The following is an 11,812-nucleotide window of genomic DNA, read 5'->3' as shown; positions in this document are numbered from 1 at the left end:
GGATGCTCAGTAGCTGATTTCGCTATCTCGCCGGGCAGGGAGGACGATGCAGTGAACCGCTGGCGTTCGGTTGCTGAGCGCATTTTTGTGGTTTTATTTTTGATACTTGGTCGTAGGGGCCACTTTTCGATCTCGATAAAGTGCAAAAACGCTCGTGCTCGACGAAGTTTAACACAGCGTTTCTACGCTCTTCACTCGACCGCTTCGACCTTCTGCGATGGCGGGATTCACTACCGCAAGAGTTTGACACCCGAAACATTGTTAATAATTATTATCTCTCCACGAAAGCTTAAAATTTTTCGCAACGCAATTTATTTGATCTTTCTCTCACTGCTTGCGCGCCGCTACATTTGAAAACGTTAAGGAAATGGGTTGGCCACACTGCTGCGGTTGCGGTTTTCGGAGAAAAATGATCAGGTTGTAAACAGCGATAGGACACTGTACTTTCGTAGAAAGGAGCAGTATCTGAGCATACTTTTGCATTTGGTGTAAACTTTCGGTGGTTTGATTTACTTCTGATTGCCACGGGTTTCCGTGCGACCGGCAAAGTCGGCTTTCATTGCGTACTGCCATCGGGATAAATAATTTGCTATCAATACCGACACCGCAATTTATCAATGAACTTGTTTCGGTTTGGACGTTCATCTGCTTGTTGCAGAGCAACCTGTCGTTGTACTCAGGTGAGCCTTCTGAATATTGAGGCGAAAATTGCAAGTATGCGGAAATGCCATTGTATGTCGGAACAAGCCTCAGGGTCGGCCTTTCGAGCCTGGTGCGTCTTACAATGCGCTGTCGGCAAAAACGCGCTGTCATATCAGTCATAATATTCCTTGATCTCTCCCTTCGTCTTATGTTTTACTGCGGTATTGCTTCGCAGGGAATCGAATAAGATGGACTTTCACCCATTTTTCTGTTTGCTGTTAAAAAAATTGCTTATTGCTCACCACGATACTTTTTCGTAGGCAGTACATGTGTTGTGTGAAAGGTAGCGTGAAATCGGCCCGACTTTCACATGCGCGACCTAACTCAAAGTACTGCTGGGGACAGAAGTTCACATGCACGCACAAGCGGCGACGCAGTCGAGGCGCACAGCAGTGACGTATGCTGTTTGCTAACGTCCACTGTGGAGCTGAAAGTTCGTCCCGACACTTTTTTCGTGCTGTCGTAAAGGTTAGCCCCGGCAGGTATTGTGTTACGTGTGTCAGAAGAGTTAACTTAGGGCCGATTCGTGCATATTCAGGCGGTGGCAACGAGCGCGGAAATAGGGGACAGGCCTAAGACACAGACAGACAGCGCTGAACTAACAGGCGTCACTATAAGGTAGCGGTTTGGGCCAATGAAACAACGAGGACTTCACAGCGCAGGGGGAAAAAAGTTCGTCCCTGTTCTCAAGTTTCGTTCCTTATGAACAGCCTTCTCCTTATGAATCATTAAATAACAGCTGCCAAGTTATTTGCCTTTTCTTACCTTTCTTTGATAACTGTTACTGTATATATTCATACCAAGAGGTTATTTAGAGCTTTGTCTGTGTCTCCTTTCCGTCCTGTATTTCCTTGCTGGTTTACATCTTACGCGACATGGTACCCACGCATCAGAGTAGCTGTTGGTGCAGCATAGAGGTTTCTGTCTGCAGCAGCACTCGGAGGAGGGTGTTACGTTTAAACTTCATGAATTCAGTTGGGCGATATAGTTCTCATCCTGAAAGTTGTCGTAGTGTTACATGGCCGTATTATTCTCGCTTGTCTTCCTTTTCATTCTAAGATGACCTGATGCAAGAAACACTGCGGTCGACTACAACGCTGGTTGGTCACAGTCTAACACCACTTCGCAGCCATGGTTTCTGCAAATGAGGCTGTGCGCATCCACTTCTACACACCATGCGAACCTCTGGTAGTTCCAGGCAACTCTGGAGTGCGCATTGCTGAGGACTTGTGTGTTCAGGCTGCCAAAACATGTGGCATCAGCCCCGTAATGTGCCAGCTTTTTGGTCTCTACTACCCGGACTTGGACATTTGGTTTGCACCATCTGCTGCTGTGAAGGACAAGGAGAAGACAGTGAACGTTCATTTCCGCCTGCGTTTCAAGCCTCCCAACTTAGAGAGGATCAAGGCAAGAGAGTGTTATTTTTATTATGATTCAAGAACTGTGTTAACATTGGAAACAAAAAAAAAGCACTCAAAAATTACTTTAATTCCCTGTAATTTTGCTGCTATATTTTCATGGTACCCGTTGCAATGTATTTTGATGATTGCAAAGGGTGCTTGTTATCACTGGTTAGATGTGCAAGATTGTATTGATGGCAGGTGGTGCAGACAAGTTGAAACTGAAGGTGCTTAACGTTGTGCACTTTTATTGTGTGGAAATAGATCCTCAGCATGTCTTGTACAGGATGGAGCTGTTTGGTAGAGTGGATGTTAAAGGAGGTAAAAGGTATATGGCTAGAGGATGGGTCATTATATTTGTAGCTATGAGCAGTGAGATGTAGGCAAATTAGATATAGCTGATTCTGGAGGCTGTTTCTTGCTGGGTGTATGTCAACAATATTTTTCATTGGTTAGCATGTTCACATTATGGTTGAGGAAGGGGAGTTGTGTGCATTGCTGCTATAATTTATTGAGTGAGGTGTTAGTAGTAAGTTATGCTTATAACACTTGTCAGTTTTCATCAACAGCCTGTCCGATATTTTCTGTTTTATTTTCCAACCTTCTGCAGGAGGAAGAGGCAGTGCTGAACTACGTATACCACCAGATGCGGCAGGACTTTGTGTGTGGCCGTGTGCCTGAGCTGCATCAGAGCAAAGTGCAGAGCCGAACTCTGGGCCTGGTGATCACTGACGTGGTGCGACACCTCATAGAGCTCGGCCAGACTCCACAGCAGGGCAGCTACAGTTTTAGGTGTGCATGAGGACATCAATTCATTTTGTGCATCCTCTGATATGCCACAAAGGTTTGCATGCCATCACACTTCAGGAATGAAGCTTCTTTCTACACTCATATATTTTTTTTCGGTGCAGCATGTGCTACTTGAGTTCCATGGTGGGAACAATTTGGGATAGTATGAACTAACACTAGTTTATTTAAAGCTTTTCGCACATTTATATATACAAGCATTTGCGGTCAGAATTCCTTACTCAAAGACCAAAGAAACGTGTGAAACATGTACAGCGCTTTTACCATGTGCCTTGTTCTTTTCTGGTACTATGCATTATGTTAGCTTTGTTATGTTATGGGTTATGTTTACAAGCCCAAGCAGGCCGCACTGGCAAGAGACTTTCTGAGTAGAATTAAAGGTAAATCACTTGTTATTAAGAGGTGTGTCAGAATTCTTTCTGAGTGCTTACTGTGTAATGTAGTTGTATTAGAAAGGCTACACATGCAAACTATGTGACCTTAAATGGTCTTTGTACTCTGAATGAGTCATCTGATTTTTCTTGGCGAGGGTGCAGGTGATGTCCACACATTGCCATTAAACTGCTGCTGTGCAAGAAAGTGCCATTTGTTGCGTTGCATTACTGGAGAATATCGAAGGAATGGATCACAAAAAAAAGTTCTAGCCATATTTAGGTTAAGTAGTTGCATAGTTTGAATTGGCGTTTTGAGCTATATGCCTAATGGCAAATAAGTGCATAATAAATAGAAAGGGACACTAAATATAATTTTATCCAATTTCTGGTCTTACCAAAAATCTATTGCTTGGCTTTTCGTGGTTCGGTTGGTGTTTGTTCGGCAAGAACAGGGGCATTTATTGCTTAGAAAACAAGGTTTAAAAATGGCACATTTATTTCTCACCACTTACTTGAAACTTACAGCATTGATGCTGAAAAGAACTCTGCGATCACCAACTCTGATTCAGCTAAAAATGAATGGTAGTGTGGTCTGGCCGCTGAGATCTGCAACAAAAAAAAAAAAGCATTGTCATCGTCGCCGTTAGTTTGAGAAATGGCGTATGGTGACGATACTTGTATTTGTTTTTTTTTTTCCTTTTATAGCCTGTAGAGGCTGCTTTTCAGAGAACACGGTGGCCAGTCAGTGTAGGCAAACTTCAGTTTGTGTCTAATGCTGAGCATACATTGTTGTAAAACAAGGCTTGTATTTATTGCGTAGTTTTGCTTAGTGGCATCTGGTAATGTGGGAACAAAAGTAGGTACGTTATTGTCAGACACTGTGGCTGCAGAGGACACTATGTGTTCTTTAAAGCACGCTCTGCTGCATTCATCTCTAACCCTTCCTTGGTTTAGATCCTGACACTTAAAGCCTTTTCTCAAAGGCAACATCATGGGCTTTGTGATGTTTACTTATGCTAGAGGAATTGTTTCCAAATTACAGAGCCATTTTGCACATCATTTTTGTGTAAATCAGTTTTAATGTCAGGCTCCCGCGCACTTGTATTGTAGCCTCAGTTGCATTGAATGGTGTCTTTTTTTTTTTGTACTTGCTGGGTGAGATGTTGTCATGCCTGTTTTGGTCATTTTAGATATTTCACGATAGGCATCATCACTTGCACTTTCTAATTGAGGCTTTCTATGTTTGTATGAGAGTTTTGCTGATTGATGTAGGTGGTGTCTTTGATGCCTTTGATATGTTATGCAAAATCCTGCCTTTGGCTGCATGACTAATTTCAGTTTCCTGCTTTTGCTGTTTTATAATTGTTTTGCTAAGTATTTAAAAAGAACTACTTCTTGGAACTTCTCGGAAGCTTTTGGAACTTGGGCTGCTTGGACCTCTTGAAGAACTTTGGGCTAAAAACGAGCAACTGTTTTTTTTTTGTTGTTGATGCAATGAATACTTTTTTCTCATTACATACTTGAATAATGTACTGAAACCAGACTACCGGCTTTTTTTATAGTGACTGCACAATTTTACCATGCTAATGCTGTAGTTAATATGTCTGGCTTTCTGATTTTATTTCTTCTACAGTGACTTTATGCCTTCGGTACTAGTTGGGCCTTGGAAGATGCGTGTCCTGAAAACTCGCATGATGACTGCCCTTAATGAGTGCTGGCAGAATAGCCGGCAGAATGCTCAGCGTGTAAAGGTAAGACTGTGTTTCTTCATTGATGTTTAGTTATTGCTTCTATTATACCAGTGTCTTCCGATAATTTTACTGCTCATAAAGCTGCTGTATAATGCTATGGAAGAGCTTGAGATGCCAGCTAGATAGGGAATGCAGCAGTTATGCATTGATTAGGGAACACAGGCTTCTATGTCAAGAAAGATCAGCACTGTTCAATATACAGAAGCATTGGATGTAAGCAACATTTTTGTTTTCTGGTAGAACACACACTAAACCAGTGGGAAAGTGTAGAACTTGTTGTGTCAGATTTGTTCCTTCTGTGCATAAAAAATTTTTCGCTTAATTGTGCTCCACTCTTTACTTAACTTTATTAAACTAACTGTTTCTATGCAACACTTCGAGCACAGCAATCTGTGTGCACGGGTTTTGTCACGGAGTCTACTGTCGGGAGACTGCTTTCAGCCCCTCATTCATGCTGGGTTCTGTTTATATCAAACATCAAGTAAAGCTTTCTGACCACTAAAAAAAGCTGTTGAAGGAGTACTGCTGCACTGAGCTTTTTAAGGTTTGGTGGTGATGCTTAGTTTTCGTCATACTCATAAGAGCTCAATTTTAAGGTTCTTTGTCCCCTGTAAATGCCTGTGTCATGCCATTCTCTTCTTGCTTGCAGGAAATTTATGTAAATGAGTTCAACAGTATTGTACCTGAATACTCATGTGAGCAGTTTGGATCCCAAGTGGACACAGATGGCCGTGTGTGGGAGGTGATTTTGCAGGTCAACCCATATCATGCACAGCTTCCTGGTCTGCGAATGCGTGCCAGAGGGCCAAAGGAGGTGTGTTTTACTGCTATAGATAATTGGCTATGAACTGACCTGCATGTCTAGGTTGATGAGGATAACTAGGGAGAGGGGGAGTTTGCAGGAATGCATGTGGGTAATCATATGCTATCATGGCGAAGAGATGAGACTAGGACATTTGCTGCATGAGGTGGCTACAGGTTATGTAACACAGGAATAATTGGAAAGCGCTACGAGAGGAATTTGTCGTGCAGTGAACATAATCCAGATAGTGATAATAATGACCAGGCTGGAATGAAATGCAAGCACCATCTGTGAACAGAACACAGCTTTTTACCCTTTTGTACCCTGAGTGGTGTATATTCGGAAGCCATCTGCAGATCAGTGTTATTAATTATATCACACATTCGAGAAGTACTGCATAGCAGGGGTGGCAGTTTATTCTGGTCTGCTGTTGCATTACCTTCTCAAGTGCCCTGTCGACATGGGCACATAGTTTGTCTGGTTCAGAAGTAGTAATCTAGTAAGTTGTGTGCCATTAGGGTACTGGAGCTAAGCACACCACTTTGCTTGCATTATTGGAGAGTTTCCAATCTGAGAAAAACTGGAAAACCGAGAAATATGAGTAAATTTGGTTATTGTTTAAATATTCAAGAAATACGACTTGAGAATTTGCTTGGCACTTACTCTTGGTATGGTAAAATCATCACCAGTGCTCGAGAAATTGACTGGCCTGGTTTTTTAAAGAGCTGAATCAGACCCAGCGGCTGCATGTAGCAGATTGTTGCAGTCGTTGGCGCAGTAATGCTGCTGGTCCAGTTTGGCAGCAGCTTCTATCCGTCTATCCAAGGATACTGGATTGGACTCTGCTTTCGCGCCGTTAAAACGTTGCTTGTCCATATCTGTACTTGGCTTGCATCTCTGTCTTAAATGAAAACAGCTTTATCTGCCTATATTAGTTCATACAATGACGGTTTTTTGTGTTTGCACATTTTGTGTACAGGTCCAGAAATCGAGCACACGTTTAAGGCTATTGCAAGTGCTAATCTCAATAAACAACAGGGAACTTGAAGGTGCCCTTGTTGTAGATGCCCTAATTGTGCTCTATCACGAAGTGCATAGAGTGCAGTCATATTGGAACTGGGCCTAACAAGCTGCAAAAGACAGTCCTTTAAATCTAATTTCTCTTGCTTGCCATGTGCAAACCAGTAAATCCAGTGTGTATGCCGACATTCCACAGTGTCACTGCAACAGTTGCCGATGTTCATCACTGTCATCAGTTAAGTTGACAGAAAAAAAGAGACCTCGTGTAGTGGTTTTGAATTGCTCCTACTTTGCACCAGTTATGGCCTTCCTTTCCCTGCAAGTTGCTTAATGCTATGAGGTTTTATAAAGCAGGAAGGTGTTTAATCATGTGCAGATATTCAGCGTTGCTTATTTTGAACTCATTTTAGTCATGGTGTGCCAGATTAGCTTGTGCATGCCTCTTTTGTTTCTCAGATTTTTTGTTTTATCCCAGAATGCAGCCTGGACACAAATATGCTCCATCAGTGATCTGTGTTTTGTGAACATGGTGCCGTCCCACTGCACTGTTGAAATCAGTCGTCGCAACGGCATACCCCAGGTGAGGAAAATGTGTTTTTGTACAAGTAGTCTACACTGGAAGCTTTCAATAACTTGAACATTCTTGTTACTGTCATTGATATCCAGTTTCTCTTGAATCATGGTGCACCAATTCTTTTATAATTTTAGCAACATAGTTACCCAGCTTACTCTATAAGAACTTTTATGAATTTTAAGCTTACAGGCTCTTGGTGTTCCTTTTTTTTCTTTTAACATTCTTGTATATTTTGGTTCTTTGTTGGGAATAACTGTCTGTAGATGATTCTTGCAGTACTTAGCGAAATTTTACCTGTTTCAGTTGCTCATTGCATTCGAGTCCTTAGCATATGTGTACACATTTACAAGCATGATGCATTGTGAAGAAATGCACCGTAGCACATATTTGCAGGCATGATTCTTGTGTAGGATCAACAGAACGTGTCTTTGTACTCTGTACGCTTGAGACCTGAACACTTATTGTTTCAAACGTAATCTTTGTGGCTACAGCAAATGAACCAGAAAGTAACAGGTGCCCAGTAGCAGCACACCACTTGTAGTGTAAAGTCTGTGGCCTGACATATTTTGCCACCTCTCTTTCATTGCAGAACCTCAAGTTTGATAGCATCAGTCAAATGCATTCTTTTGTGTCCCTCCTTGATGGCTATTATCGGCTGACAGAGAAGTGGACTGTGAACCTGTGTATTAACCTTCCTACGCCATCGCTGACCATGCTACGAGCAATGAGATGTCACGGACCAGTAGGGTAAAGAAGATACGTTTATTTTTTTATGAATATAGTGTGAAGAAAGCACACTGCATTCAACGCTATATTGTATGGAATTTGAGTGAGTTTTGTTAAGAGAGCTGTGTGAAGAAGCAGTATCCTAAGTATGCAATAAATTGCATGCCATGCATCATGATTCATGACCAAGTAGTTGATGAAAGAAGTAGTTAGGGTTGATTGCAGGAAGTTCCGGAAAGCTGCGCAGCTTTAATTATGACAACAGCAGTGAAAACGAATGACGCGACCACGTGTTATGGTTGAGTGCAGCTGACATTTGAAGTAGGAGTTCAACTGGCTGAAAAGCTCTTCACACAAGACAGCAATTCAAACCAGGCATTGCGGAGCATATAGGAGTTGTAGGGCCAGGTCTACAATGCCTGTTTTCAAGCGCAAGCATTGACCATTGTGATAGAAATTTTCCCGTCTAGTAACTAAAGGTTAGATTTCCTCTAGATTTGAAGTGCATTTGTTAACCTATTAATGCTTATTCATTGAAAACATCAAATAAAAGGTATGAATTTCTTGATTGAAAAAATGTAAAAACTTTGAGATTCATTAAGAAAAAATAATTATTAGTTGATTTGAGCTAATTTTTATAATATCTTAGTGCCTAAGGTCAACAAAACCATGTGATAAGAAGCATGTGCATGCAGTAATTGAAGTGAAAAATTCAAAACTGCTCTATCATCTGTGAATGCAGAATTATGATCAAATAAATTTTGTTCTGTTTTGCGTTAGGGCCAGCTTTTGCACGAATTTATGTTTTCGTGGGCCTCCTGCATCTCTGGCAGCTTATACTTAGGCCTTGCATTGCTAAATATGTTGGAGCAGAGCGTTACTTGCAGTATGCTAGCAGTTCAAGTGGATATACAGGCAGAAATTAAAACTATTCACATTTTTGCGCCCCGTACCTTATCTGCAACGTCGGCCCTTAATGGGTTAATTGTAATTTTAAATCATTTCGCTAGTTTCTCATATCCTCAACAAGTTCATAGTAATGGAAATTGATTTATAAACTGTGAGCAAGCAATTTTCATTTGATTTTATTTTGAAGAAGGAAACCTCTACATTTCTATGCATCATATATTTGTGCTCAACAGGGGACCCCAGGTGCATGTAATGAGTAAAGAATAGTGAAAAAGGGGCCAAGTAGTATTACTAAGAAAATATAATGTAACGTGTAATTTAACGTAGCAACTTTTCGCGGGTGATAGCATGAAAGCTGTAGTACTGGCTAACTGTTGATGCTGATTAAGCTCAACTACAAACCAGGTCTTAGTGGATGTCTACTGGAAAGACATGGTGAGCATTCAACATCATGGCTTCTATTCACAGGGCGAAGTTTGCATACCAGAAGCTGCAGGAGAAAGGTGGACATGAAGCAGGCTGGTACCTGATTCGTCAGAGCTCTTCTGTCTACCGGGAGTATCGGCTGGACTTCCTGGGAAAGACTGCAGCTCCCGAGACACTACGCATTGTGCAGCTTCAAGATGGGCGTTTTGCACTCGATGAAGCAGCACCAGAAGAGGGAATGTACCCTACAATGGCTAAGCTAGTCAGTGAAGCTGTCCGTCCGACCCTGGAGGTTGAGCTTGGATACTGTGTACCTCCATCCGAGTATGGTGAGCTGTTGATTTGTTTTCTCTTTAAAAAGAATGAGAGACAGCAATAGTTAGGATCATCAGAGCGGAAAGAGAGCTTTATATCGTTTCTTATTCTAAAAGACCTAGTAGTGATTTACCTTTCACTGCTGCATAATGCTGCCTTTTCTTTTTGCCATATGCCAAGCAGGGCATCTTGACATATTCAGTTAATCATGCTGGAATTCCATCTAACTGGGCTTCTGGTGTTATAGTGGTGCATATGCCGGAAGAATGCTGTGTTTCCCACGCTTCAGATAAGATAGTGATATTGGTTGAATATAAAGAAATATTGTTCACTGGAGTTTGCAGCCAATTGGCCAAACTGACTTAACAAGTTGAATGTACACTACCCCCCCCCCCCCCCCCCCCCCCCCCCCCCCCTTCGTGCCTCTCAAGCACTTGAGTTGTAAGGAAGGGGATGTGCTAGCTACTGCTTTCGGTCATTGCAGTGTACTGGTTGAGGGCCTCAGAATTTTTAAAATTAATTTTACAGCTCATGTGGAATTGCTGTTAAAGCCTAAAACACATCTTTCTTTTGCAGTTGAGTTCCCTGAGTAGTGTGCTCTTTCATCAATGGGAGTGCATAAGAACTATGCTGTTGATATTTTCACTTAAGCTGACAGAACTCGGCTCTTTTTAAGATGTGGTATAAAGTCTCACGTATTGAACTTCACATGTTCACTTCTGGCGAATGGGTCTTGTCTTCTCTGCAGACAAAACACAGCTGCTTTTGTGCCGCCCGTCAGCTCTTGACGTGGAGAAGTTGGCACAAAAGCGGGAGTCACGTGAGTGCATCCACTCTGGAGCACTGGTGTTCACAGAAAATCGCAAGGACGAACTGCCTGGCAAGTTCACAGTTGTGCGCCGGGCATACTTGCATCGGGACAGAAGCCAGTACCGGGAAGTTGCTGTGAAAGCCCTGAAGCCCCACCTGGAAGACAGCCATCTTAAGGTGACTGCTGCCACTGCCTGGCTTAGTGACTACCTTGACCTGCCTCTGTTTTGGTGAAACAGTGCTGCAGCCACAATAACGTTCTGAGCTTACTTTTGGACCAATTTGGCTGATATTCATGGACATGCTGCTTAGATTTGACTGAACCTCATTAAAATAAAGTAGGATTCTATTCAACGATGGGCTTGTTATATTCTATATCGATGGTGAAACCATATTCAGAAATTGAAAAACAAAAAAAAAGTTCCTGGCTACACTGTCGGCCTACTGTATGAGTGCATATTTGAAATACCGAACCCCCTGGAAGTTAGTGGTTTGTTTTTTATGTCCCCATTTTTGTCCCCCCTCCCCACTGCAGTTGCATGCTGTAGTACAGTCGTCCACACACCTGTCTAGAGCGCTTGATTGGTGCACAATTGAGTACAATGCATTGTTTACGAGTAGACTGAGCCTCGAAGCAACACCTTATTATCTACGCACATTCTCATGGATTGCGTTTAACTCTTCTTGTCTTCAAAAAGACATATCGGGCACGCCAGACTGCAGCGATTGTCATAAATTGAAAATGGAGAGCTCCGTTCAAGAGTTCTACAGAGATGTGTGGATGATTGTAGAAATCGGTTGATCATTTTTTGTAGATCTGTGCCTTGTTAGCAGAGGCTGGTTGGTGCAGGCCTGCCAATGCAGGACTCATGCATCCAAATACGAATAGCGAGGTGGTGAATCTTTTTCTTGTATATAAGGGCCACCTGCTAAGTTATGACTGATCGCTGTGTGTTACTCCGTGCTCAGGAGTTCATGGTGCAGTGTGACCGGATGCTGTTCTGGCAGTGTGAGGCCATCGTGAACTCCCTGGGCATGGTGCATTCAGGCAGCTTTGGCCTCGTGTGCGAGTTCCTGCCTTTGGGCTCCCTGGATGCCTACCTGCGTCTGCACAGGCCTCAGCTGCAAGCTGTCGACTTGGTAGAAGCGGCCAAGGGGCTCGCTCGTGCCCTCTGGTACCTGGTGAGCTGTGCATT

General features: G+C 42.6%; 1 protein-coding gene across 1 annotated transcript in view; it reads left to right on the top strand.

The window, feature by feature from the left end:
* Nucleotides 1–388: 388 nt before the first annotated feature.
* LOC144126023 (tyrosine-protein kinase JAK2-like) overlaps nt 389–11,812 on the top strand; it is a 32,644-nt gene continuing 21,220 nt past the window's right edge. Inside the window, exons 1-10 of the mRNA XM_077659901.1 lie at nt 389–680; nt 1,762–2,109; nt 2,713–2,894; nt 4,917–5,034; nt 5,684–5,848; nt 7,332–7,436; nt 8,020–8,177; nt 9,534–9,820; nt 10,555–10,793; nt 11,586–11,798. Coding sequence (XP_077516027.1) covers nt 1,834–2,109; nt 2,713–2,894; nt 4,917–5,034; nt 5,684–5,848; nt 7,332–7,436; nt 8,020–8,177; nt 9,534–9,820; nt 10,555–10,793; nt 11,586–11,798 — 1,743 coding nt within the window. The 5' untranslated portion in view covers nt 389–680; nt 1,762–1,833. The remainder of the gene's footprint in view (nt 681–1,761; nt 2,110–2,712; nt 2,895–4,916; nt 5,035–5,683; nt 5,849–7,331; nt 7,437–8,019; nt 8,178–9,533; nt 9,821–10,554; nt 10,794–11,585; nt 11,799–11,812) is intronic.

The sequence above is a fragment of the Amblyomma americanum genome, chromosome 3, assembly GCF_052857255.1.
Source record: "Amblyomma americanum isolate KBUSLIRL-KWMA chromosome 3, ASM5285725v1, whole genome shotgun sequence".
In the NCBI taxonomy this organism is placed as follows: domain Eukaryota; kingdom Metazoa; phylum Arthropoda; class Arachnida; order Ixodida; family Ixodidae; genus Amblyomma; species Amblyomma americanum.
Note: the sequence above shows the minus strand (reverse complement) of the source record. Positions and strands in the feature narration are given on the sequence as shown.